Source organism: Zonotrichia albicollis, chromosome 39 (genome assembly GCF_047830755.1).
Source record: "Zonotrichia albicollis isolate bZonAlb1 chromosome 39, bZonAlb1.hap1, whole genome shotgun sequence".
In the NCBI taxonomy this organism is placed as follows: Eukaryota; Metazoa; Chordata; class Aves; order Passeriformes; family Passerellidae; genus Zonotrichia; species Zonotrichia albicollis.
In genome coordinates, this window is record NC_133857.1 from 256,461 (window position 1) to 280,992 (window position 24,532).

The 24,532-nt window shown below is 63.6% G+C and overlaps 5 protein-coding genes across 9 annotated transcripts; 3 read left to right on the top strand and 2 right to left on the bottom strand.

Annotated features, from left to right (window-relative positions):
• Positions 1 to 9: 9 nt before the first annotated feature.
• Positions 10 to 9,604, bottom strand: PAK4 (p21 (RAC1) activated kinase 4). Of its 2 annotated transcripts, none has more exons than XM_074531833.1 (10): positions 9,494 to 9,604; positions 9,148 to 9,208; positions 5,922 to 6,138; positions 4,334 to 4,744; positions 3,030 to 3,410; positions 2,572 to 2,705; positions 2,128 to 2,254; positions 1,805 to 1,930; positions 1,099 to 1,233; positions 10 to 1,022 (listed from the first exon to the last, which is right to left on the bottom strand). In XM_074531833.1, the coding sequence occupies exons 3-10, from the start codon at positions 6,120 to 6,122 to the stop codon at positions 792 to 794; spliced, it is 1,746 nt and encodes a 581-aa protein (XP_074387934.1). In that variant the 5' UTR covers positions 6,123 to 6,138; positions 9,148 to 9,208; positions 9,494 to 9,604; the 3' UTR covers positions 10 to 791. The 2 variants fall into 2 exon arrangements, with proteins under 2 accessions (XP_074387934.1, XP_074387935.1); XM_074531834.1 differs by having other exon boundaries at positions 10 to 947; positions 9,494 to 9,601.
• Positions 9,605 to 9,837: 233 nt separating this feature from the next.
• On the top strand, positions 9,838 to 10,624 carry MRPS12 (mitochondrial ribosomal protein S12). Its single transcript, XM_074531842.1, has 2 exons — positions 9,838 to 10,059; positions 10,187 to 10,624. The coding sequence occupies exons 1-2, from the start codon at positions 10,011 to 10,013 to the stop codon at positions 10,567 to 10,569; spliced, it is 432 nt and encodes a 143-aa protein (XP_074387943.1). The 5' UTR covers positions 9,838 to 10,010; the 3' UTR covers positions 10,570 to 10,624.
• Positions 10,625 to 11,168: 544 nt separating this feature from the next.
• SARS2 (seryl-tRNA synthetase 2, mitochondrial) lies at positions 11,169 to 15,439 on the top strand. The gene is made up of 16 exons (XM_074531835.1): positions 11,169 to 11,584; positions 11,751 to 11,846; positions 11,946 to 11,975; positions 12,064 to 12,204; positions 12,596 to 12,650; positions 12,883 to 12,946; positions 13,013 to 13,118; positions 13,445 to 13,492; positions 13,586 to 13,694; positions 13,934 to 13,979; positions 14,118 to 14,205; positions 14,277 to 14,389; positions 14,467 to 14,560; positions 14,862 to 14,954; positions 15,038 to 15,103; positions 15,178 to 15,439. The coding sequence occupies exons 1-16, from the start codon at positions 11,213 to 11,215 to the stop codon at positions 15,316 to 15,318; spliced, it is 1,662 nt and encodes a 553-aa protein (XP_074387936.1). The 5' UTR covers positions 11,169 to 11,212; the 3' UTR covers positions 15,319 to 15,439.
• A 222-nt stretch (positions 15,440 to 15,661) lies between these two features.
• On the bottom strand, positions 15,662 to 18,274 carry NFKBIB (NFKB inhibitor beta). The gene is made up of 6 exons (XM_074531841.1): positions 17,976 to 18,274; positions 17,480 to 17,585; positions 17,119 to 17,365; positions 16,730 to 16,818; positions 16,383 to 16,646; positions 15,662 to 15,865 (listed from the first exon to the last, which is right to left on the bottom strand). Exons 1-6 carry the CDS (start codon positions 18,188 to 18,190, stop codon positions 15,818 to 15,820), a joined length of 969 nt encoding a protein of 322 aa, XP_074387942.1. The 5' UTR covers positions 18,191 to 18,274; the 3' UTR covers positions 15,662 to 15,817.
• Positions 18,275 to 18,318: 44 nt separating this feature from the next.
• SIRT2 (sirtuin 2) lies at positions 18,319 to 22,302 on the top strand. 4 transcript variants are annotated; one of them, XM_074531836.1, is made up of 16 exons: positions 18,322 to 18,543; positions 18,626 to 18,665; positions 19,042 to 19,158; positions 19,599 to 19,640; positions 19,722 to 19,828; positions 19,914 to 19,970; positions 20,059 to 20,127; positions 20,222 to 20,351; positions 20,750 to 20,809; positions 20,905 to 20,960; positions 21,098 to 21,174; positions 21,250 to 21,301; positions 21,443 to 21,507; positions 21,624 to 21,664; positions 21,763 to 21,829; positions 21,917 to 22,302. In XM_074531836.1, exons 1-16 carry the CDS (start codon positions 18,391 to 18,393, stop codon positions 22,299 to 22,301), a joined length of 1,518 nt encoding a protein of 505 aa, XP_074387937.1. In that variant the 5' UTR covers positions 18,322 to 18,390; the 3' UTR covers position 22,302. The 4 variants fall into 4 exon arrangements, with proteins under 4 accessions (XP_074387938.1, XP_074387937.1, XP_074387940.1 ...); XM_074531837.1 differs by lacking the exon at positions 19,599 to 19,640 and having other exon boundaries at positions 18,319 to 18,543; XM_074531839.1 differs by lacking the exon at positions 21,624 to 21,664 and having other exon boundaries at positions 18,327 to 18,543.
• Positions 22,303 to 24,532: the final 2,230 nt, after the last annotated feature.

Genomic DNA, 24,532 nt, shown 5'->3' on the forward strand with positions numbered 1-24,532 from the left:
ACACGGGGGGCTCCAAAAGGACACATGTAATTCTGGGGGGGGGCCCGTGTCCCCCCCCTCCCGCACGGTACAAAACCCGACCATATAAATATCAATTTTTTGTTAAAAAACAAAAAAACAAAAAAAAAAAACCAAACCAAAACCGAGGGGGGGGGGAGAAGGAACCAAACAAACAAAAAAACCCCAAAATCAATCAAAATGGGGGGGGGGAACGACAACACCCCGAATCAGTAGTGTGGTGTGGGGGGGGAGAGGGGGGGCTGTAGTTTTGGGGACCCCCCTCAAGGAGGTGTGTGGGGGGGCTGCACCCCAAGTGCCCGAACTGGGCAGAAAAGAGAGGGCTAAAATAAAAATAAAAAAAAAAGTGGGAAATGCCCCAAAATGGGTCCCAAAGGCAGGGGGAGGCGGGAGGAGCCCATGCAGCCCCAAATCTCGGGGACGGCGGCCTCCCCCCCCAAAATCTCTGCTGGGGGTCCCCAGCTCAGTAGTACAGGTTGGGGGGCCGGGGTCCCCCTGAACGTCCCAGGCCCGCTCCAGTTTGGGGGGGCTGCTGAGGAGGGGGCCGGGCGTCTCCCCCTGGGGTGGGGGGTCTCTCTCGGGGTAGGGGGTCTCCACTGGAGTGGGAGGGGTCTCCCCCCTTGTCCAAGGGTCTCCCCCTGCCCGGGGGTCTCTCCCCCTGTCCGAGGGTCTGTCCTCCAGGACAGGGGTCTCTCCCCCAGCTTGGGGGGTCTCTCCCCCGTCTGGGGGTTCTCTCCCCCAGGACAGGGGTCTGCCCCCCGCCCGGGGGTCTCTCAGCGCAGCCGGTGCTGCCGCATGAGGGGCACGATGCAGGCGGGGGGCCCGGCCACACCCAGGAAGGGGTGACGGAGCAGCTCGGGGGCGCTGGCTCGCTGCGCGGGGTCCCGCACCAGCATCCGCTCCAGGAACCCCTTCAGCGACGGGGACACCTGCGGGGGGAAATGGGGTGTGAGACCCCTGCAATGGGGAGGGGGCACCAGGAACCCCTTCAGCGACGGGGACACCTGGGGGGGGGGGGGGAAAGGGGGTGTGAGAGACCCCCATAAATGGGGGGACTGCCCCCCTGCCCCCCCGAGTTACCTTGTGGCCGTTCTTGAGCCGGGGGGGGAGGTTGTCCCGGATCAGCTTCATGGCTTTGAGGGGGGGCTCATTGAAATAAGGGGGTTCCCCGTCCACCATCTCGATGACCATCACCCCCAGGGACCAGATGTCCACCTGGGGGGGGGCGGTCACCCCAAAAATGACCAAAAGTGAGGAGGGGGTTAGGGGGGCAGCCCCTTAAACCCACTCTGTGCCACTTGGAGCCTCTCAAACTTACACTGGGTATCCCCAGAGACCCACCCTGGGCAACCCTAAACCCACCCTGTTCCCCCTAAACCCATTCCAAACCCACCCTGGGCACCCCTAGACCCATTCCAAACCCACCCTGTTCCCCCTAAACTCGCCCTGGGCACCCCTAAACCCATTCCAAACCCACCCTGGGCACCCCTAGACCCATTCCAAACCCACCCTGTTCCCCCTAAACTCGCCCTGGGCACCCCTAAACCCATTCCAAACCCACCCTGGGCACCCTAAACCCGCCCTGGGCACCCCTAAACCCGTTCCAAACCCACCCTGGGCACCCCCAAACCCACCCCAACTCCCCACAAGACACCTTGAGGTGGCAGAGAAGGCAGGAGATGAACCTGGGGGCCCACACACCCACGCCAAACCCCCTGAAGCCCACCCTAAACACCCCCTAACGCAGCCCAGGACCCCCCAAACCCCCCCGAGCCCCCTGTCCCACCTCTGGGCCGTAGGGCAGGCGCGAGATGAGCTCCGGGGCCATCCAGTACGGGGTCCCCACCAGGGACTTGCGCCGCGGCACGTCCTTGTTCACTTGGGCACAGAACCCAAAATCCGAGAGTTTCACCTGCCGGGGGGCCGGGGGGTCAGGGCGGGACCCCAGAGGGTCGGGGGGAGGTTTGGGGGTCAAATCTCAGAATTTGACCTGCCAGCAGGGCTGGGACCCCAAAGGGTCAGGGGGGCTTTGGGGGGCATTTCTGGGGGTCCCTACTGGCCCCTTTCTGGAGGGTTTCCCCCCAGTTTGCCCCAGAGCAGGCCGCCTACCCGTCCGTCGTGCGTGAGGAGGATGGAGTCGCTCTTGATGTCGCGGTGGATGACGCCCTGGGCGTGCAGCACGGCGAGCGCGCGCAGCACCGAGCGGCACACGGCGGCGATCTGCTCCTCCGACATCCTGGGCGGCAGATTGTCACGGGGCTGGCACCTCTGTCACCTCTGCCACCATCCTGGCACTGCCCCCTGCCACCTCTGCAACCAGCCTGACACCTTTGGAACCAGGCTGTCACCTCTGCAACCAGGCTGACACCTCTGTCACCACCCTGCCACCTTCCGTCACCTCTGTCACTGCCCTGTCACCTCTGCCACCATCCTGGCACCGCCCCCTGCCACCTTTGCAACCAGCCTCACACCTCTGTCACCGGGCTGTCACCTCTGCCACCCCCCCTTGCCCCCCCTCTGTGCCCCCTGCTCTGCCCCCCCAGGTGTGCTCACCTGGTGTGGGTGACGATGTCGGTCAGGGCGCCGCCCTCCAGGAACTCCATCACCACCCAGAGCTCGTCGCCCACCAGGTAACTGTTGTACATCTGCACCACGTTCTCGTGCTGGTGGTCCCTCATGATCACCACCTGGGGACAGTGGGACATGGGCATGGGGGCCTGGCACTGTCCCTGAGAGCCCTGGGGACATGGGCATGGGGGAAGAACACAGCCATGGGGACCTGGCACTGTCCCCAAGAGCCTGGGGGACCACCTGAGAGCCTTGGGGACATGGCGATGGCAGCCTGGCACTGTCCCCAGGGGGTCCCCAGGCCATCAGGAGCTCCCTGCTGGGTCACCAAGAGCTCTTGGAAGGCTCCCCAGGGCCTCCTGAGGGTCCCCAAGGCTCTCAAAGGGTCCCCAAGCCTCTCAGAGCTCCCCAAGGCTCTCAGGGCTCCCCGGGGCTGCCCTCACCTCGTTGAAGAGCAGCTCCCTCCGCTGCTGCTTGCGCAGGTCCATCTTCTTGACGGCCACGAGCTGCCCGGAGCCGCGCACGGTGGCGATGCACACCACGCCCGTGGAGCCCTCGCCGATCTTGATGAAGTTGTCCAGGTACGAGCGGGGGTCCCCGGGGTCCACCACCATCTGCAGCGCCGCCCGGAACTGCTCGTGGGACACGCGCTGGGGCACGGCAGCAGGGCCGGGGCCGCGCGGGGCTGGGGGCTCCGGGGGCTCCGGCGGAGGAGGAGGAGGGGGAGGAGGCGCCGGGGCTTTGGGGGCTTGGGGGGCTCCTCCTGAGGCGGGGAGCGGCCCATTGGGGGGCACCTCCTGAGGGCGTCCCGCGGCATGATCGGCCTGTGGGGACACAGAGAGAGGGGTCTGAGAACTCGGGATTGCTGAGCGAGGAGGAAGAGGAGACTCGGGAAGGGCTGAGGGAAGAGGAGGAGGAAGAGACTCGGGGGTCAGAGCCCGGGATTGCCGTGGGAATGAAGGGCTGAGGGAGGAGGAGGAGGAGACTCAGGGGCCAGAGGCTGCAGGGAAGGGCTGAGTGAGGAGGAGGAAGAGGCGCAGAGAACCCGCTCTGGAAGAGGAAGGAGAGCAGCGAGAAGAAGAAGATGAGGAACAAAGAATCCACTCTGGAAGAGGAAGCAGAGCACACAGAAGAAGAGGAAGAGGAGCAGAGAACCTGATCTAGAAGAGGAAGGAGAGCAGCAGCAAGAAGAGGAAGAAGAGCAGAGAATCTGCTCTGTAAGAGGAAGCAGAACAGCGGGATGAAGAAGAGGAGCAGAGAAACCACTCTGTAAGAGGAAGGAGAGCAGCGAGAAGAAGAAGAGGAAGAGCAAGAAGAAGAAGAAGTAGAAAAAGCAGCAGAAGCAGAAGAAGAAGCAGAAGAAGAAGAGGAAGGAACTGCTCCAGAGCCAAGGATGTGGCTGGGTAAGGAAGCTGCTCCCAATCCCAGTGGAAGCTGTGAGGAAGAGGAGCAGAGAACCCACTCTGGAGAATGAAGTAGAGCAGCAGCAGCAAGAAGAGGAGGAAGAGGAACAGAGAACCTGCTCTGGAGGACGAAGCAGAGCAGCAAGAAGAAGAAGAGGAAGGGCAGCAGCAGCAGCAAGAAGAGGAGGAAGAGGAGCAGAAAACCCGCTCTGGAAAGAGGGAGCAGAGAAGCAGCAAGAAGAGAAAGAGAAGCAGAGAACCCACTCTGGAGAACAAAGTAGAGCAGCAGCAGCAAGAAGAGGAGGATGAGGAGGATGCGGCCAGCCCCAGGCTCACCCCTTTACCTGGGCGCTGCCCCCCGGGCCGGGGTCGGTGTCAGCTCGGGGGTAGGTGTGGAAGGGGCGTCCTGGCGCCGTCTTCAGCCCCTCGCGGGGGGCGCCGGGGCCATCGGGGGGCCGCAGGTCGGGCCCCGAGAGCGGGCGCTGCTCGCGGGCCGGGGGCCGCGGGGGCCCCTCCCCGGCCGAGCTGGACTTGGGGCGGCCCCCGGGGCCGGGGCGAGCCTGGGGGTCCGGGCGGGGCCGGGGGGGCGCCGGGGCCAGACCGTTCTCCGGGGAGGGGCAGGGGGGGCTGTCCCGGCGCAGGGAGTTGGAGCGGGACACGGACACGGCCGCCAGCTCGTCCAGGAGCCACGCCAGCGTCCGGTCACGGCCCCCGGGGGTCCCATCCTGGGGCCCTTTGGAGCCGCGCACGATGGGCTGCGGGAAGGGAGGGGGGACGCACACAGGGTGGAAAAAGGGGAAAAAGGAAAAAAAACAACAGAAAAGTGACGTGGAATGAATGGCTGCAGGATGGGCACGGGGGAGGGGGATTGGCTGGGGAGAGTCCCAGAGGCACAAACTGGGGGCTAGCCCCGATGGGAGGGTCCCGAAATATTGGGGGGGTTTGATGGGGTGGGAATGGGGGGAACATCAGGGCTGAGGTGGGAATGGGGGAATGTGGGAATGAATGGGGGGATGTGGGAATGAATGGGGGGATGTGGGAATACGAGGGGATGTGGGAATATGGGGGGATGTGGGAATGAATGGGGGGATGTGGGAATGAATGGGGGGATGTGGGAATACAGGGGGATGTGGGAATGAATGGGGGGATGTGGGAATGAATGGGGGGATGTGGGAATGAATGGGGGGATGTGGGAATACGAGGGGATGTGGGAATATGGGGGGATGTGGGAATGAATGGGGGGATGTGGGAATACAGGGGGATGTGGGAATGGGGGGACACACACAAGGGGAAGGGATCAGGTGGGAGTGACCCCGAGTCCCCACGGGGTGGGGCTGGTTCAGGGAGTGGGGAAGGGTCTCACTGGGGAATCCCTGTCCTGGGGGACCCAATCATCACCTCCCTGCCCCAAGAGCCCCAAATCCCTCCCAGTTTGACCCCAAAGAGCATCCAGGACACCCTTATAGACCCCAAAGACCCCAAATTCTCCCAAACTCACCCCAGGGACTGAATGAGGCCCCACCTCCTGCCATGATCCCCAAATCCCTGGGTGCATAACTCCCCCACTTGTCTTTTTTGGGAGGTAGGAAAGGCATGGGGGCCCAGCTCCCACCTCCCTGACCCCCAAATCCCTCCCAGTTTGGCTTTTTGAGTGGCTGGCAATCCCTGACCTGCTCCACAACCCCCCAATATCGAACAACCCCAAAATCCCCTCATTCCAAGACCCCCAAACCGCCCCCAATTCAACCCTAAAGAGCACCCAGACCCCCGTTACCTCCTCCACACCCAATTCCAGGACCCCCAAAGTGCCCCCAGTTCAACCCCACACATTACCCAGCACCCCGTTACCTCCTCCAAGACCCCAAAGCCAGAACGCTGACCCCGTTGGGCCCTCCCCATGCCAGGCCCCCCGGATTCCCGAGTTTCTCCCACCTTGTGGGCCCCGCGGATGGCGGTGATGCAGCCGGGGTCCACGAGGGGCTTGGGGCGCCGGGCCGACTCCTCGAGCAGCCCCTGCCACTGGCGGGGCAGCCCCGTGAAGCGCTGCTCCGAGGGGTCGTAGCCCGTGTGCACCCGGTGCTCGAAGTTGGACGGCGCCGAGATCTCCACGCGCTTCTTCTTCTTGGAGAACATGGCCCGGGCTGTGCTCCTGGATTGGGGAAAAAATTCGGGTTTAGGGGGTGGGAAATGGGGCTGGCAGCAGGAATGGTGTCAGACCCCGAAATCCAGCCCTGGGAATGGGAATGGTCCCCAGAATCCAGCCCTGGGAATGGTCCCCAAAATCCAGCCCCAGGAATGGTCCCCGAAATCCAGCCCTGGGAATGGGAATAGTCCCCAAAATCCAGCCCTGGGAATGGTCCCCAAAATCCAGCCCTGGGAACAAAATTCAGTCCTGGTAATGGGAATGGCCCCCAAAATCCAGCCCTGGGAACAAAATTCAGTCCTGGTAATGGGAATGGTCCCTGAAATCCAGCCCTGGGAACGGGATCAGCCCTGAAAATCCCGCTGCTGGAATGGTTTTTATCCATCCACCAACCACTTCTATCCAAAATCCCCCCCTTTTATCCAATCACTTCCCATTTCTCCCCCAAATCCAAGCTTGGAAGCACCATAAATTCCCACTTGGAATTGGGATTAATCCATTAACCCAACCTGAACCAACAAACAGATTTAAAACACCTGAAAAAGCCACAAAAAAATCTGCTTTTCCTGGGATCCCAGTGCCAGGATCAGCGCTCTGGGGCACCATGTGAGGGTCTGATTTCATTCCCTGTTTTTCCACGTTTTTGCTGCACTTTCCAGGCCAAGAACGAGCTCAGCTGGGAGGGTTTTGGGCCTGTGATCCCAGTGGGGGCACGAATCCCACTGGGAATGGCCCCAAAATCCCATGGATCCTGGGCAGGTCTGTTTTTCCCACTTTCACTGCTTTTCCTGGTGCCAATTTCCCCGTTTCCTCCCAGTTTTTCCCATCTCCTTGGCTCAATCCCATTTTCCAGGCTCCAGAATCCTGCTACTTCCAAGGTTTTGTCACTGTTTTTTCCCAATCTTTGAGGATTTTTCCTTAAAACAATGATCCACCACAGAGTTTTCCTTCTCCTCCACTTCGACCCCAGCCAAAAGCTGTCAGAATTCCGTATTTTCTCCGTTTTCCCTGCTCATCCCAGGCTGATCCCTCCTTCCACCTTCCTGGGAATCCTCTGGGGTTTGCCAAAATCTCATTTTCTGACGGAAAACTCTCCTGGTTTGGGGAAATTGCAGCTGAGCTTGGGGTGGGAGGATTAAAATCTGCTGCATTTGGGTTTTTCTCCATGGGAAACATCCGAGGGTGATCCAGCTCAGCCGGGATGAGGTGCAGCACCCGTCAGCTCTGGACACCAAATCCACGGGATTTCACCACAAAAACTTTTTTTTTTTCCAGATGGTTGTGGAAATGTGGCGGCACTTGGCAGGGGCAGAGGGGTCCTGAGGAATTCCAGAGGGTGGGATGGGGCCAGGAGGGGGTGAAGTTGTTCCTCAGCCATTCCCAGGCCGCATTCCTGGGATCCCAGCGGGGCTTAATTAGTCACCAATTAACGAGGAACTGAATCTGCACCGGGCGGGGTAACCTCCTGTTTTCCCTAAAATTCCCAACAAAATCCCACAAATTCCCCCCAAAATCAGCGGCAGTCAGGCTGTGTCCTGGTGGGAATTGTACTCCCCACAAAGAGGCCACAATTCCCGGGAAAGCCAGGCTGGGAAGGGGCTGGAATCCTGGGAAGGGGCTGGAATCGCGGGATTCCCCACAAAGGGGCCACAATTCCCGGGAAAGCCAGGCCAGGAATTCCCACCGGGAAGCGGCTGGAATCCCCACCGAGGGGTCAGAATTCCAGGAAAAGCCAGGCCGGGCCGGGGCCGGGGCCGGGGCCGGGGCGGGTTGGACTGGCCGGGCTGGATCTGCAGGAGGAGGAGGAGGAGGAGCGCCGGCCTTTGCTCCAGAGGAATCCCGGAATTCCAGGAATCCGGAGCCTCCGAAGCTCAGGGGAACGGAAAAAAAAAGAAAAAAAGAAAAAAAGACCCGGGAAGGGAACCAGGAGATCCCGGGAAAAGGGGAATGAAGGGCTCAGAGCTTCCGGGAAAACCGGGAAGGGAGAGAGCAGGGAAACGAGGGAGGAGAACCAGGAAAGGGAAAAAGCGTGGAAGAGGAAAAAGAGGAATTCTGTCGGAATTCTGTCGGAATTCTGCCCTTTTCCTGCAGCAGGAAGCTTCCCCGGAGCTGCAAGTGCAGGGAGAGGGAGGGAGGGAAGGCGGGAATCTCCGGCTCGGGGCAAAGGAAGGGCCAATTAACGAGGATCCAATTAATCAGTAACGATCCCGTCCATCCGTGACGACCCGGGTGCCCAAAAATCCACGAAAACGCACATCCCTCCCCAAAATCCAGGAAAACGCACATCCTTCCCCAAAATCCAGGAAAACGCACATCCCTCCCGGGCCCGGCTCCAGAAAACCCAAATATTCCTCCCAGGGCTTTTATCCCATGGAAAAGGCGCAAATTAAAAGATTAATCAAAGCCAGGGGCAGGAATATCCTCGGAATTTCTTCCTGGAAACTCCTGCTCGTCACCAACGAGGTGTTGGTGACCAAATTCCCACCTTTTACCCCCAAAATCCAACAAGGAATGGGAGCAGGGAGAAGTTTTTGGCCATTTCCAAAGGATTGCTCGATCTTTTCCATATCTGGGTATTTCCCATAAACCAAATTTCCACTTATTTCCAGACCAACCCCGGGTCAACCCCTCTATCCCACCATTACTTATTTGAAAATCCACTAAATTCCAGAGAAAACGCAAATAAATTCCTAATCCAGAGACTTTTCTGATTTTTTTTTCTCTTTTTCCTCATTTTCCATTGAGCAATGGCGACAGGAGCACCACAGAAAACCAGTGGGGATGGCAATTTCCCTTCCTGCTGTGCCAAAATTTGGGGGAAATGCTGTTTTTGAGGAGTCAGGATATTCCTGAAGAATCCCTGCGCCCCTCCACCTTGGGGGTCACGACCCAAATCCACGGGAAAAGCCCATCCCAGGGCTCTGAATGGGATTGTGGGGAGGAGACCCCCCAAATCCCCGCGGGATCAGAAATTCCGGTAATTAACTCGGAATTAACTCGGAATTCGCTTCCTACCTTCCGCCGAGGGAAAACTTTCCTGCCTCAGCTCCGCGTTCCGGCTCCTCCGCTCAAAGTGCTGCAGGAGAAGAAGGGAGTTCCCTCAGGAGCAGCCCCGAGCCCCCATTCTAGGCAGTTTTTGGAGTTTTTTTAGGGCAGGGAGCGGTGGGATCCATATCCCCAATCCCAGATCTTCCCCAGGCTGCTGCTGCCGCCCCTCCGGCGATTTGGGGAGCCTCAAACCGGCCCCAAGCCCGCCCCCCTCCATCACCGAACAACCCCTTGGCTTTGGGGGGGGGTCTCCAAATCCCCCCGAAATCCCCAAATCCGCCCCAAATCCCCCCCCGGCCCCCTCAGGCCTCACTCGGCCGCCGCCGCCGCCGCCATGTTGGGATCCAGCCACATCCGGGTCCTCCCACGGCCGCGTCGCCGCGGCGACAGACCGTGCCCCTAGGGGCGGGGACACAGGCGGGAGGGGCGGGGCGAGCCACATATGGGCAAGGAGCGGACGATGGGGAGCCAAATTTGGGCAGGAGGCGTGGCCTAGGGCGGGGCGGAACGGAATATGGGTGGGAAAATAATTTTCGGGCGGGGTTTATAGAGGGAGGGGTGGGGCCTAACGCGGAAGTTGCTGCTGAAGGGGCGGACCTCCAGCCATCAGTTGCAGTCTGACCAATCACCGCGCGAATCACGAAGATTGGCACCTCCGCTATTTAATCGCAGCGCGGTGCGCTATTAGCTGGGTAAGATGGCGGCGCGGTGAGGGGAATGTGCGGGCTCCAGTGCCGCCGCTCCCCTGTGATTTTTAGGACATTCCCGAGGAATTCCGCTGCCCTCTCCGGGCCGTTCTGATCGCACCTTCTCCTCTCAGAGCCTCGGAGATGTCGCTGCGCGCCGTGCTCAGGGCCGCCGTCTCGCTGCCGCGCTGCAGTGCGTAATATTCCCCTTCCTCCCCCAAACCCCATAAACTGGAGGCGCTGGGCAGGTCCCTTTGGGGCTCTAGAGCCTCTCCCAACCCCCCAAAACCCCCTGACCTTTCTCCATGTCCCCTCCACAGCCCCGTCCCTGCTCAGGCCGCCGCCTCCTGCCTGTGCCCCGCGCTGCTCCATGGCCACCCTGAACCAGATGCACCGGCAGGGCCGCTCCGCGCCGCCTCCCCGCCAGCCGGGCGCCACGCTGGGCCGGCCGCAGCTCAAGGCCGTGGTGCTCAAGAACCTGATCCGCAAGCCCAAGAAGCCCAACTCGGCCAACCGGCGCTGCGTGCGCGTGCGGCTGAGCACGGGCCGTGAGGCCGTGGCCTTCGTGCCCGGCGAGGGCCACAACCTGCAGGAGCACCACGTCGTGCTGGTGCAGGGCGGGCGCACGCAGGACCTGCCCGGCGTCAAGCTGACCGTGGTGCGCGGCAAGCACGACTGCGCGCACGTGCAGCCCAAGAAGTGAGGGGACACCCCTGAGTGTGCCCACGTGCAGGCCAAGAAAGGAGGGGGGAGACCCCCGAGTGCGCCCACATACAGGCAGCAAGTGAGGGGGGGGATCCCCATGATGCTGGAGGGGGCTGGGAGGGGTGAGACCAGGCCGGGGATGGACCCGGCCTGGGTGGGTAAAATTCAGAAAATTCGGATTAAAGCGTGCTGGTGGTGATGTGGAGTGGAGTGAAGTGTGTGGGGAGGGGTGGGGGGGGTACTGGGGTGGGTGGTGTGGACACTGGGGGTACTGGGAAGGGGCCTTTGGGGTACTGGGGGCGTCACTGGGATGACCCTGGGGTACCATAAGGGGTCCCTGGGGGGTCATTGGGGAGACCTTAGGGTGTCACTGGGGTCACGGGAGCATCACTGAGGTTACTGGGATGACCCTGGGGTATCACTGTGGTGACTGGGGGGGTCATTTGGGTCACTAGGGGAGTCACTGGGGTTACTGAGGGGGTCATTTGGGTCAGTGGGGAGGTTACTGGGATGACCCTGGGGTGTCGCTGGGACGAGAGGGGGCGTGGCCAAAACCGCCCGGGTGGGGGTGTGTGCGAGGCTCCTCCCCGAGACCCGCCCCGCCTCCTCCCCCACATGACCCCCACACGCCGGTGCCCAAGATGGCGGCGCGCCGGGCGCTGCTGCGGGCGGCGGGACGGGCGGCGGGCGGGCGGCGCGGGGCCGCGGGGGCAGCTTCCGGTCCGGGTCCCGCTCCCGCGGCCTCTCCTGGTGCCGGGGCTGCTGCTGGGGCCGCTCCCGGTCCGGGCCCTGCTCCCGCGGCTTCCCCCGGTACCGCTCCCGGTCCGGCCCCCGCTCCCGGTGCCTCTCCCGGTGCCGGGGCCTCTCCCGGGGCCGCGGCCGGGAGGAGCCGGCTGTACGAGCACGCGCGTGAGGGGCTGAGCGCGCGGCCGCAGCTGGACGTGACCGCGCTCAGCGAGCGGGACGTGGAGCGGCGCCGCGGGCCGCTAGGGGGCGCCGCGCTCCGCGAGATCGTGAGTGGCGGCAACCGCGGGGGCGGGGCTTGAGGCTGCATGGGGCGTGACTTGGCCCGGAGTGGGCGGGGCCTGTGCGCGCACACCCCCTCCCCGGTTTGGGTGTGGCCAGCGCGGCCACCTGAGCCACGCCCCCCGAGCCACGCCCCCCTGGTCACTCCCTCAGGTGCGGACGTGGTCGCGGCTGGGGAAGGTGCGCGATGGCATCGCCCGGCTGGAGGCGGAGAAGGGGCGCGTGGCCCAGGGGGTCCGCGAGATCATGGTGAGACCCCCAGGTCCCCCCTGGACACCCCCAGGACCCCCCTCCCTTTCTGAACCACTCCACGACCCCCAAGGACCCCCTGACTCCTTTCCCCCCCAGGCCTCCCAGGACAAGGCAGCCACCAAGACGGTAGGAATGGAATGGAATGGAATGGAATTTTGGGGGGTGCCCCGGGGGTCTCGTGGCCCCCCAGGCCCTGACGGTGCCCCCCTGGCAGCACCCGGAGCTGGCAGCGCTGCGGGAGCGGGGCCGGAGCCTCCGGGGGCAGCTCCGGGTGCTCGAGGCTGAGGAATCTGAGCTGGAGCAGAGATTCTACCTGGGGGCCCTGCAGCTGCCCAACAGGACCCACCCCGCTGTGGTGAGACCCCCAAAAATCCCCCCAAAATCACCCTGAACCTAACAGGACCCACCCCGCTGTGGTGAGACCCCCAAAAATCCCCCCAAAATCACCCAGAACCCAACAGGACCCACCCCGCTGTGCTGAAACCCCCAAAAATCCCCCCAAAATCACCCAGAACCCAACAGGACCCACCCCACTGTGCTGATACCCCCCAAAATCACCCAGAACATAACAGAATCCACCCCGCTGTGCTGAGACCCCTAAAACCTCCCCAAAATCACTCAAAACCCAACCAAGCCAGCAGAACCCATTCCGCTGTGCTGAGACCCCCCAAAAATCCCCCAAAATTCCCCTGTGGTGCTTTGGGGGTCTCCTGGCACCCCCAGAGCCCCCCTTTGTGCCCCCCCAGCCCGTTGGGGACCAGAGCCAGGCCCGGCTGCTCGAGGTGGTTGGGGAGAAACCAGGTGAGGGCTGGGGGGGTCCTGGGGGGCGTTGGGAGGGTCTTGGGGGATCTCGGGGTTCTGGAGGATTTGGGGGGCAGGTTTGGAGGGTCTGGAGGTGTTTGGAGGGGTCTGGGGGCCCTGGGGGGCATTGGGAGGGTTTGGGGGGTGTTGGGAAGGGCTGGGGGTAGGGTTTGGGGGGTCTGGGGTCACTGAGGTGACAAAGGTGACCGAGGTTCCCCCTCCCCTCCCCCAGTGTTCAATTTCAAGCCAAAGGGACACCTGGAGCTGGGGGAGGGGCTGGACATCATCCGGCAGAGGTGAGCACACCTGGAGGGGGGGGGACACACCTGTCCTACCCTGTCCCACACCTGTTCCCCCCCCAGGCGCCTGTCCCACGTGTCGGGCCATCGCTCCTATTACCTGTGCGGGGCCGGGGCCCTGCTCCAGCACGCCCTCGTCACCTTCACCCTGCAGAAACTGCTCAGCAAGGTGGGGGGGCACCTGGGGGGAGCCAGGGAGGGTCTGGGTCCCAGGGAGGCTCAGGGGGCTCCCAGGGAGGCTCAGGGGCATCCCAGGGAGGCTCAGGGGGTCCCAATGAGGGTCTGGGGGGTCCCAGGGAGGCTCAGGGGGCTCCCAGGGAGGCTCAGGGGGTCTCAATGAGGGTCTGGGGGGTCCCAATGAGGGTCGGGGGGTCCCAATGAGGGTCTGGGGGGGTCCCAGGGAGGCTCAGGGGGGTCCCAGGGAGGCTCAGGGGGTCCCAGGGAGGGTCTGAGGCCCCTGGCGTGGTTGGAGTCTCCCAATCTCCCTTTCCCCAGGGGTTCCTGCCCATGACGGTGCCGGACCTGCTGCGAGGAGCCGTTTTTGTGAGTGCCCCCCGAGCCCCCCCGGCACCCCAGTGCCCCCGGTGATCCCCCTGTGGCCCCCGAGCACCCCCAGTGACCCCCTGTGCCCCCCAGGAGGGCTGCGGGGTCCAGCCCAGCGCCGCCCCCTCCCAAGTTTACAGCATCGACCCTGCGCGGTTCGAGGACCTGTGCCTGGCCGGGACCTCGGAGGTGGGGATTGCAGGTGGGAAATGGGGAAAAATGGGGGGAAATTGGGAAAACCCGGGAGAGGGGGAGAATGGGGGAGAAAAAGGAGAAAATGGGGGAAAATATGGGTGAAAATGGGGAAAGCTGGGGGAGAACACGAGGAAAATCGTAAAAAATAGGAGACAGAAGTGGAGGGGGGGAGCCAGATGGATTTGGGGGGGCTCACCCAGGGGGGCAGATGGATTTGGGGTGACCCCCCTGTGTCCCCCCACCCAGGGTATTTCATGGACCACGCTGTGCAGCTGCAGGACCTGCCTGTCAGGTACCGGGGGCTGTGTCCTGCCCAGGGACCCCCTCCCCTTGTGGGGATCCCCCCTCCCCAATTCCCTGGGGGGTTTTCTGTGGCCCCCAATTCCCTGGGGGGTTTTTTGGGGCCCCCTGAGCCTGTCCCCCCACCCAGGGTCGTGTGCTCCAGCACCTGCTACCGTGCCGAGACCGACACGGGCCGCGAGCCCTGGGGGCTCTACCGCGTGCACCAGTTCACCAAGGTACTGGGAGCACTGGGAGGGAGCCCTGGGGGGCGGGAGGCAGGGGGGGTCACCCCCTGTGCCCCCCAAAGGTGGAGATGTTCGGGGTGACGGCGGCCGAGCGCGGCACCGAGAGCGAGGAGCTGCTGGACGAGTTCCTGGGGCTCCAGAAGGAGATTTTCTCAGAGCTGGGGCTCCATTACCGGTGAGGGGGATTTGCGGGGGCCCCCCAATCTGTGGGACCCCCGAAATCGCTCCTAACTGTCCCCCCCGGGCCCCCAGTGTCCTGGACATGCCCACGGAGGAGTTGGGGCTCCCCGCCTACCGCAAGTTCGACATCGAGGCCTGGATGCCCGGACGGGGCAAATTTGGGGAGGTGAGGGAAGGGGGGTGCGGGACCCCAATAATTCAGGGAGAGCCCAGGTAACTTGGGGAGGACTCTGATAATTCGGGGAGAGCCCCAGTAATTTGGGGAGAATCCAAATAATTCTGGGAAAACCCCAAAAATCCAGAGGTGCCCAGGGTCACGCACCCCCCCACCCCCTCCCTCCCTGTTTATCGCCCCCCCCTTTATTCTCACCCTTGCTGCCGGGTCAGGACCCCCATTTTGGGGGAGTGGAGGAGGAGGGGGGTGCCCCAAACCTGCTGACCCCCCCGTCCCCTTCACCCCCTCCCAGATTTCCAGCGCTTCCAACTGCACGGATTACCAGAGCCGGCGGCTGAACATCATGTACAGCGGGGAGGGGGGCCGGCTGAGCCACGCCCACACGGTGAGTGAGCCCCCAAACCCCCGGGCGACCCCCAAAACCCCGGGGGGGTCTCTGTGCCCCCCTGAGCCCGTGTCCCTCCCCAGGTGAACGGCACCGCCTGCGCCGTGCCCCGGATGCTGATCGCACTCCTTGAGTGCAACCAGCTCCCGGTGAGTGATTGGGGGGGGTCCCGCGGGGGTCTGGGGGCTCCGGGGGGGCTCACCCTGCCCCGTGTGCCCCCCAGGACGGCCGTGTCCGCGTGCCCCCCGCGCTGCAGCCGCTGGTGGGGCGGGAGGTGCTGGCCCGGCCCCCCGCCCCCCTCCTGAGCTACATCGGCCCCAACCAGCCCGGGGGGGGCCCCCCCAAAATGGGGAGGGGTCCCTGAGGGGAGGGGGCCCCTCGGATGGGGCTGGGACATCGTGGGACACGGGAGGACACAGAGGACACAGGGCGTGTGACAGCCCCACCCGCGGTGACAAACGCTGTGAATAAAACCTGGAAATGCCCCCCCATGTCACAGGTGTGTGCTCTGCTCCAGGGGTGCTCTGGGACACACAGGTGTCCCCCAGTGTCACAGGTGTCCCCAGCATCACACCTGTCCCCAAACTCACACAGGTGTCCCCACTGTCACACCTGTCCCCTGCACTGACTCAGGTATCCCCATTGCCACACCTGTCCCCAAACTCACACAGGTATCCCCCCAATGTCCCTCCATTGTCACAGCCGTGTCCTTTGCAGCCTCTGCTTTATTTCTCCCCACCCCCCACAGCCCCTGGGGCTCCCCCGGGATTTTGGGGGGTGGGGGCGCCCCTTCGGGGGGTCCCCCCGGCTGGGGGGCGGCAGGGGGACCCCCGAGTCCATCCGGGGGGGCTCTGGGGGGGCCCTCAGGCCGGGCAGCGCCGGCTGTTGATGACGATGTCGTCGTACTCGTCCTGGGGGGGACAGAGATTTGGGGGGGGAGTTGGGGGGTCTCGGGAGGGTTTGGGGGGTCCCAGGATGGTCTGGGTGGGCATTGGGAGGGTTTAGGGGGGCTCGGGAGGGTCCGACCAGGCATTGGGAGGGTTTGGGGACTTTGGGAGGGTCTGGGGGGTCCCAGGATGGTCTGGGCAGGCATTGGGAGGGTTTGGGGACCTTGGGAGGGTTTGGGGGGGCTCGGGAGGGTCCGACCAGGCATTGGGAGGGTTTGGGGGGGCTCGGGAGGGTCTGGGCGGGCATTGGGAGGGTTTGGGGGGGCTCGGGAGGGTCTGGGCGGGCATTGGGAGGGTTTGGGGGAGCGGGGGAGGGCCTGGGGCACCTTGCGGGGGTTTGCGGGGGGGCTCGGGAGGGTTTGGGGACCTTGGGAGGGTCTGGGGGGGCTCGGGAGGGTCTGGGGGACCTTGGGAGGGTCTGGGGACCGTGGCTGAGCCCCCCGCTCTGCCCCGGGGGGTCTCGTTGCGGCCCCGCACTGACCTCGCTGTCCTCGGCCCCACCCTCGCTGTCGCCGTCGCTGTCGCTGCTGTCGCCGCTGTCGCTGCTGGGGGGGTCGCGGGCCCCGAAGCGGCGCAGGAGGGGCGGCAGGCGGGGGTCGGAGCGGCGCCGGGCGCTGTACAGGGGGGTGAGCCCCGAGAAGGTGCGGGGGTCCGGCCGCGCCCCGCCCCGCAGCAGACACTCGGCCACCTCGGGGCTCTGCGCCTCCACGGCCAAGTGCAGGGGGCTGCGGCCGCAGCTCGGCTCCTGGGGGGCACGGCGGGGTCAGGCTCCCTCCCGGAGCCCGTTTTGGGTTGGTTTTGGGGGTTTCTGGGGGTTTTTGCACGCACCGGCCGGTCGGGGTCGGCGCCGGCGCGGAGCAGCAGCTGCACCAGCTCCGGGTCCCGGCGCAGCACGGCCACGTGCAGGGGGGTGTAACCTGGGGGGGACATCGGGGAGGGTAAAGCCCTGCCTGAGCGCTGGGACCCCCCCCGAAACCCAAATCATTCCCCTCCCTCCAAACAGCGCCACCACCCCCCACCCGCCAAAAGCTACGCTCCTCCCAAAATGTTTAAATCTCAAACCCGTGTGAGGCCCCTGTCCCGAGTCCCCACCCCCAAAAACATGCGGAAAACCCCAAAAAACTGTGACCCCCCCCCTCCCCAAAATTACGATGAGCCCGAAGCCACACGACACCCCCACCCCACGATCCCCGTCCCCAAAACCGCGCCCCTCTCACCGTCGTAGTTGACGCTGTCCAGCTGCGCCCGCCGCTCCTCCTCCTCCTTCCGGGGGTCCCGGGGGGGGTCCCGGGGGTCGGGGGGCGTCCCCAGCAGGGCGCGCGCGCAGGCGGGGTGACCCTCGCGACAGGCCAGGTGCAGCGCGGTGTGACCGCCCCGCTCCCGCACGGCCACGGCCGCGCCCGCCGCCCGCAGCCGCCGCACGGCGCCGGCCAGCCCCAGCACCACGGCGATGTGCAGGGCGGTCTGCGGGGAAAAAGGGGTTAAATCACCCCAGAACAGCGCCCCAAAACTCAGCCATCACCGCAAAACACCACCCCAAATTTCCCCCATAGCCCCCCCCAGATTTCCCCGTCCCACCTGGCCCAGGTCGTTCTGCAGGTCCAGGTAGGGCGAGTGCTCCGTGTGCCGCAGGATGGACTCCAGGAACTCCAGGTGCTCGTGGATCACGGCCAGGTGCAGGGCCCTGGGGGGGGGGGCACGGGCTGGGCAGGGGGTCCCGGCACCCCCAGACCCAAATGGGGCACCCAAAAGAGGACTGATACCCCAGACCCAAATGGGGTACCCAGGAAAGTGGAAGAAATTATTGAGGGTCCTGGGGAGTCATGGAGCGTCCGGGGCCGTTACCGGGGGGGTTATTGAGGGTCCTGGGCCGTTACCGGGGGGGGTTATTGTGGGTCCTAGGGGGGTTATTGAGGCGCCGGGGCCGTTACCGAGGGACCCCCGCCTGAGCGGCTGCGGGGGGATCACACCGGAGCCCCGGGCAGAGGCAGGACCGTGACCCTCCAAGCCCCGGGTGTGCGTGGGGGTCCCGCCCGGAGCCCGGGGGGGTTCCCTGGTCCCTGCCCGCCCTCACGTGTCGCCCTCGTCGGTGACGAAGCTCAGGACGTGCCGCAGCCAGGCCACGGGGTCAGCGAGGGGCTCGGGGGAATCCGCCGCGGGGCTGGCGGGCAGCGGCGGCCCCAGCGGCCCGTCGCCCAGCGAGCCCAGCCCGCTGTCGCACCACTCGTCGCCCTCGGGGCGCTTGGCCTCGCCGGGGGCCGCCGGGGCCGCGGGGGCCGCGGCCGCCATCGCCGGGGCCGCCTCAGGCCGCGGCCGCCATCGCGGGCCGGGGAATCCCCGCCGCGGCGCCTGCCGGGACCCGTAGTCCGCGCCCGCGCTTCCGGGTACCTCGGCTAATCAGCACCCTCCGTCTGTCCGCGCCTGCGTGCCCCGCCCAACGGAGCCGCCGCGGGGCACGCCGGGAGTTGTGGTGCGGGCAGGCCGCGCCCATGGCGGACCGGGACGGTACCGGGGCCGGCGGGGCCGGGAGCAGCCCCGAGGGTGCGGCTCCCTCTGCTCCCGCCCCCGCTGGGGATCCCCCCAGCGTGCCCGCGGCTCCCGGTGCCCGCCGGGAGGAGGCGGAGCAGGACGCCGAGTCTCCGGTAACGCCCCCGGTGTCTCCCCGGTCCCCACCCCGGTGACCGCCCCTCACAGCCCGGTGACCCCGCGCACTCCTCCCCGCAGGTTTCGGAGCCCGAGCCCGGCACTTCGGCCGACGCTGACAGTGGGTCTGGGGGCGCCGGGCTCCCGTGGTGGCCGCGGGGGCCTCGGCTGGGCATTTGGGGACACCCCGGGACCACTTGGGGACGTTTTGGGGACACTTTGGGGACTTCCTGGGGACACTTCGGGGACCCCTTGGGGACACTTCGGGGACACCCTGGGGACACTTTGGGGACCCCCCGGGGACACCTCGGGAATCTTTTGGGGACACCTCGGGGACCCCTTGGGGACGTTCGGGGGGGTGTGGCGCTGTTTCGGGACCTTTGGGGACATTTTGGGTGCAACATTCTGGGGGGTTTTGGGGGCATCCAGGGAGATTTTGGGGACATTCCAGGGGGTTTTGGTGGCAGTTTGGGGACATCCTCGGTGTCTCCCCGCAGTGGAGCTGCTGCGGGCGCTGCTGTCCCGGACCCTGGGGCTCGGCGGGGACCGAGCGGAGCCGGTGCTGGACGAGCTGAGCCTGGCGGGCGTTGGCCGCTTCATCAAGAGTGACCGGTGTACGGGGATGGGACACCGGGGATGGGAACGGGACACTGGGAATGGGGCCGCTTCATCCAGAGTGACCGGTGTACGGGGACAGAGCACCAGGGATGGGACACTGGGGATGGGGACACAGGGAACGGGAGTGGGGTGTCAGCTGGTTCATCCAGAGTGACCGGTGTACGGGGACGGGGATGGGACACCGGGGTTGGGAATGGGGCCGGTTCATTCGGAGTGACCGGTGTATGAGGACGGGGACAGGAATGGGAGCAGGGCCGGTTTCTCAAGTGTGAGCACTGTAGGGACACTGGGAACGGGGAGGGGCAGCAGGAAAACTGGGCACCGAGGGGGGACAGCGAGAACAGGGGGAGGGGGGAGCAGCGAAGGATTTGGGGGCAGTTTTGGGGTTCGCGAGGGTGAATTTGGGGCTCACCCCTTTGTGTCCCCCCTTCCCCAGGTAAGAACATTGTGTGCATGGTGGGCGCTGGCATCTCCACCTGTGAGTGCTCTGGCTGGGGGGGGTCCCAGGGGGGGCTCGGGGACCCCCGGAGTGGGTCCTGACCCACCCTGACCCCCCCAGCTGCCGGGATCCCCGATTTCCGCTCCCCCGGCACCGGGCTCTACTCCAACCTGCAGAGCTACAACCTCCCCTACCCTGAGGCCATCTTCGAGATCGGGTTCTTCAAGGTACCCCCCCTTTCCTCCCCAAATTCTGGGGTGGGGGGGCCCTGAGTTTCTCTGGGCCCCCCCCCGAGCTCCCTGTGCCCCCCAGAAACACCCAGAGCCCTTTTTCGCCCTCGCCCGCGAGCTCTACCCGGGGCAGTTCAAGGTAAACCACCCCCAACCTCCTTCCAGCCCCCTCCCCAAATCGGGGGGGCCCCAAGAGACCCTCAAACCACCCCCAAATTCCCCCCCAGCCCACGGTGTGCCACTACTTCATGCGGCTGCTGCAGGACAAGGGGCTCTTGCTGCGCTGCTACACCCAGGTGGGACACACACCCCCCTCCTCTCCTCTCCTGGCTGCTTCGGGGGGGTCACAGGGGTTTTGGGGAGCCCCTGACCCCCCCTGTGCCCCCCCAGAACATCGACACCCTGGAGAGGGTGGCGGGGCTGGACCCAGAGCTGCTGGTGGAGGCTCACGGCACCTTCTTCACCTCGCACTGCCTGCGAGCCTCGTGCCGCCAGAGCTACAGCCTGGCCTGGATGAGGGGTACGGGGGGGCTCTGGGGACCCCCGAGTGATGGGGACCCCCTGGGACCCCCCCGGGACCCTCTGGAACACCCCCGAGCGCTGTGGAGCCCCTGGGACCCTCCGGGACCCCCTGGAACGCCCCTGACCTCTGGGAAACCCGTGGGACCCCTCCAAGTGCCGGGGACCCCCTGGAACACCTCTGACTGCTGGGGACCCCCCGGGACCCCCCCGAGTGCTGGGGACCCCCTTGGACCCCCCCAGGACCCCCTGAGTGCCTGGGGGGTGTCCCCACCTGGTCTGCCACAGGGTGGGAACAGCAGGTTGTTGTCCCCCTGTGCCCCCCCCAAATGCCCCTGTGCCCCCCTGCCCCCTTTCCCCACCAAGCTTCCTCCTCCTCCTCCTCCTCGTCCTCCACAGAGCGGATTTTCTCCTCCCTCGTCCCTAAATGTGAGAAGTGCCAGGGGCTGGTGAAACCTGGTGAGTTTTGGGGCTGGGGGGGCTCAGCAGGAATTTTGGGGAGGGGGTCCCAACTCCCACGCACTGACCTGCCCCCCATTCTCCCCCTTCCCCAGACATTGTGTTTTTTGGGGAGAACCTGCCCTCGCGCTTCTTCGCCCTCCTGGAGTCGGTGAGTGGGGTCTGGGGGGCCCCCAATGCCACCCCCCAGGCTGGATTTGGGGCTGGGGGAGGCTGAGATGACCCGGGGGGGCTGAGGTGATGCAGGACCCCCCCCCTCCCCCCCAGTGACGCCCCCTCCCTCTGCAGGACTTTGGGAAGGTCGACCTGCTGATCATCATGGGCACCTCACTGCAGGTGCAGCCCTTTGCCTCCCTCATCAGCAGGTGAGACGCCCCTCCCCCATGCCCAGACCCCCCCCAGACCCTGGGGAGCCCCCTGTGACCGTCCCCCTCCCACAGGGTCCCCACCAACACCCCCAGACTCCTCATCAACAAGGAGAAGACAGGGCAGGTAAGCTGGGGGGGGGAAGCACCTTCAAAATCTCATAGTTTTGGGGGTCCCCCTGCCCCCCAAACTTTTCTGGGAGGTGCTGGGGAGGGGCTTGGAGCAGCTGCCCCCGCCTTGTGCCAAACCACCCCTTTGTCCCCCCAGAGTGACCCCCTGATGTCCCTGATGGGCTTTGGTGGCATGGACTTTGACTCAGACAAGGCCTACAGGTATGGCCAGGTGGGGCACATGTGTGACCAGGTGGGGGGCTCTGTCCTACCCCGTGGTTTTGGGGACCCTTAAAGTGGTTTTGGGACCCTCAAAGTGGTTTTGGACATCCCTGAAGGTGGTTTGCAGGACTTCTGTCGAGGTTTGGTGCACCGCAAGGTATTTTGGGGCCAGTCAAGGGGTTTTGGGCACCCTCAAGTGATCCTAGGCCCCCCCCAGGATTTTGGGGTGACTGTGGGGTCCCTGTGTCTGCACAGGGACGTGGCCTGGCTGGGGGACTGCGACAGCGGGTGCCTGGCTCTGGCTGAGCTCCTGGGCTGGAAGGTACTGCCCCCCTCCCACAAATTCTGGGGGTCCCCCTGCCCCCCAAACCCTTGTGGGACCCCCCTGAACCCCCCCATGTCCCCTCAGGAGGAGCTGGAGGAGCTGGTGCAGAGGGAACACGCGGCCATCGACGCCAAGGGCGGGGACAGGGATGGGGGGATCCCCCAAAAGCCCCAGGGGGACGAGGACAAGGACAGGGGGAGCCCCAAAAAGAGCCTGGGGGACGAGGGAAAAGCTCAGAGTGAGCCCAAGAAGGGCCTGGGGAGCAAGGCCAAGGCTGAAAAGGACCCCAAAAAACCCCAGGGAGGGGACAAGGACAAGGCTGAAAATGACCCAGAAAAGTCACGGGGGGGGCAGTGAGGACCCTCCCCATAGCACGGGGAGACAACCCAAAATTAAATGGTCACAGAGGAGTTTTTGGCTTCGTGTGGTCACTGGGGGCTGGAGGGGCAGGGGTTCTTTTATTCCTTAAAGGAAGAAAGAGGAAAACAAAGTAAAATACAGGAAAGGGGGAAAATAAGTTAGAAGAAGAAAGGGGGAGGTTGAGGGTACAAAAAGGTTTTTTTCATCCCTTAAAAAGGGGTGTTGCCATCCTAAAAAGAGGTGTTACAGATTTAAAATGTGTTGGAATTCCCAGGAAGGGTGTGGGGGGATGCGTGTGCAAAACACTGAAACCTGTGAAGTTTCTCACTTTTATATCTGCTGAGAAATAACATTCATTTACATTAAAAAAAAAAGTTTCAAAACAAAGCTCTGTATCTGCTGTGTGGTATCTGGGATTGTGGGAGACAAGGAAGAGTGAATATGGATGTGCGGGGTTGGAAAATGCAAATGTGACTTTTTTGGAATGGCAAACAGGACTCATTGTCCACAAGCCAAAACTGGCCAAAATTTGGATTGCACCTCCAAAATCCCAAAATCCAAGGGTTGCTCCTGGAGGGAAGCTGCCAGGACAGGGGGGTCTGGCCGGGCTTGGAGCTGCCCCCGAGATGGGGGGCGGAAAACGTCCCTTCCTGTGGGGAAGAACCATCACAGAGTCACAGAACATCCCGAGCTGCCCCCACAAGGGGCATCGAGTCCAACTCCCGCCCTCTGCCCCAGATCCTTTTCCACTCCCAAGGGTTTGGAAACCCACCCGGGCTGGGAAAAGTACCCTGGAAGGACCCACACTCACACCAAACGACTGCAAAAACCTTGCTGGCGTAATTCCCACAGACTCACAATGCATGCTATGGGAACTCAAATGGAAAACACTGCTTACAGGGGCACTAGCCACTTACAGACAAAGTACCGATGCATTGCGCCTGGAGAAATCCTGTGCCGGCCGTCTTCCCTGTAAAACCAAGCTCACCCCTGCTGCGTGTCGACGTCCATCCGCAGGAGGCACGTGGCACTCCGAGGGCAGCCAGAGTTCTGGGCATTGGCAGCTGCGGGCTGTGAGAAATTGTTCTCTGCAGTTTTGGAGGCCGAATCGCAGTTTCTGCCAGGGGCACACAGAGAGGGAAGGCTGTTAATTTCCTTAGAAAGGAAAGCCTGGCACCCCATGGTTTAAGGGGCAGACAAAGGGCTGTATAGGGGAAAGAGCTCCTCACAGGACCTTTCTTCACCTCAGCCCACACTCCAAGGTCTAGCAGCCCCCCGTGTGACCAGCTGCTGTCGTAAATACGGCCGTAAAGCGCGACTGTCGTAAAAGGTGCCGTAAAGCGCGACTGTTGTAAAATCGGCCGTAAAGCGCGACTGTCGTAAAAGGTGCCGTAAAGCGCGACTGTCGTAAAACTGCCGTAAAGCGCGACTGTCGTAAAATCGGCCGTAAAGCGCGACTGTCGTAAAAGGTGCCGTAAAGCGCGACTGTCGTAAAAGGTGCCGTAAAGCGCGACTGTCGTAAAATCGGCCGTAAAGCGCGACTGTCGTAAAACTGCCGTAAAGCGCGACTGTCGTAAAATCGGCCGTAAAGCGCGACTGTCGTAAAACTGCCGTAAAGCGCGACTGTCGTAAAATCGGCCGTAAAGCGCGACTGTCGTAAAATCGGCCGTAAAGCGCGACTGTCGTAAAAGGTGCCGTAAAGCGCGACTGTCGCAAAATCGGCCGTAAAGCGCGACTGTCGTAAGAGGTGCCGTAAAGTGCGACTGTCGTAAAATCGGCCGTAAAGCGCGACTGTCGCAAAATCGGCCGTAAAGCGCGACTGTCGTAAAACTGCCGTAAAGCGCGACTGTCGTAAAACTGCCGTAAAGCGCGACTGTCGTAAAATCGGCCGTAAAGGGCGACTGTCGTAAAATCGGCCGTAAAGCGCGACTGTCGTAAAATCGGCCGTAAAGCGCGACTGTCGTAAAACTGCCGTAAAGCGCGACTGTCGTAAAATCGGCCGTAAAGCACGACTGTCGTAAAAGGTGCCGTAAAGCGCGACTGTCGTAAAATCGGCCGTAAAGCGCGACTGTCGTAAAAGGCGCCGTAAAGCGCGACTGTCGTAAAATCGGCAGTAAAGCGCGACTGTCGTAAAATGGGCCGTGAAGCGCGACTGTCGTAAAATCGGCCGTAAAGCGCGACTGTCGTAAAAGGTGCCGTAAAGCGCGACTGTCGTAAAACTGCCGTAAAGCGCGACTGTCGTAAAATCGGCCGTAAAGGGCGACTGTCGTAAAATCGGCCGTAAAGCGCGACTGTCGTAAAATCGGCCGTAAAGCGCGACTGTCGTAAAAGGTGCCGTAA

Bases quoted from the DNA above. Each gene is read 5' to 3' on its own strand.
- PAK4 (XM_074531833.1), bottom strand. From the start codon at position 6,122: ATGTTCTCCAAGAAGAAGAAGCGCGTGGAGATCTCGGCGCCGTCCAAC. The intron at 4,745-5,921 runs GTGGGAGAAACT...CCCTTCCCGCAG, and splicing joins CCATCCGCGGGGCCCACAAG to CCCATCGTGCGCGGCTCCAA. The intron at 1,234-1,804 runs GTGGGACAGGGG...GCCCCCCCCCAG, and splicing joins GCCTGCCCTACGGCCCAGAG to GTGGACATCTGGTCCCTGGG.
- MRPS12 (XM_074531842.1), top strand. From the start codon at position 10,011: ATGTCGCTGCGCGCCGTGCTCAGGGCCGCCGTCTCGCTGCCGCGCTGC. The intron at 10,060-10,186 runs GTGCGTAATATT...TCCCCTCCACAG, and splicing joins CGTCTCGCTGCCGCGCTGCA to CCCCGTCCCTGCTCAGGCCG.
- SARS2 (XM_074531835.1), top strand. From the start codon at position 11,213: ATGGCGGCGCGCCGGGCGCTGCTGCGGGCGGCGGGACGGGCGGCGGGC. The intron at 13,119-13,444 runs GTGGGGGGGCAC...CCCTTTCCCCAG, and splicing joins TGCAGAAACTGCTCAGCAAG to GGGTTCCTGCCCATGACGGT. The intron at 15,104-15,177 runs GTGAGTGATTGG...TGTGCCCCCCAG, and splicing joins TTGAGTGCAACCAGCTCCCG to GACGGCCGTGTCCGCGTGCC.
- NFKBIB (XM_074531841.1), bottom strand. From the start codon at position 18,190: ATGGCGGCCGCGGCCCCCGCGGCCCCGGCGGCCCCCGGCGAGGCCAAG. The intron at 17,586-17,975 runs GTGAGGGCGGGC...CCCCCCCCCCAG, and splicing joins GTCACCGACGAGGGCGACAC to GGCCCTGCACCTGGCCGTGA. The intron at 15,866-16,382 runs GTCAGTGCGGGG...TGTCCCCCCCAG, and splicing joins GTGGGGCCGAGGACAGCGAG to GACGAGTACGACGACATCGT.
- SIRT2 (XM_074531836.1), top strand. From the start codon at position 18,391: ATGGCGGACCGGGACGGTACCGGGGCCGGCGGGGCCGGGAGCAGCCCC. The intron at 18,666-19,041 runs GTGGGTCTGGGG...GTCTCCCCGCAG, and splicing joins CACTTCGGCCGACGCTGACA to TGGAGCTGCTGCGGGCGCTG. The intron at 21,508-21,623 runs GTATGGCCAGGT...ACATCCCTGAAG, and splicing joins GACTCAGACAAGGCCTACAG to GTGGTTTGCAGGACTTCTGT.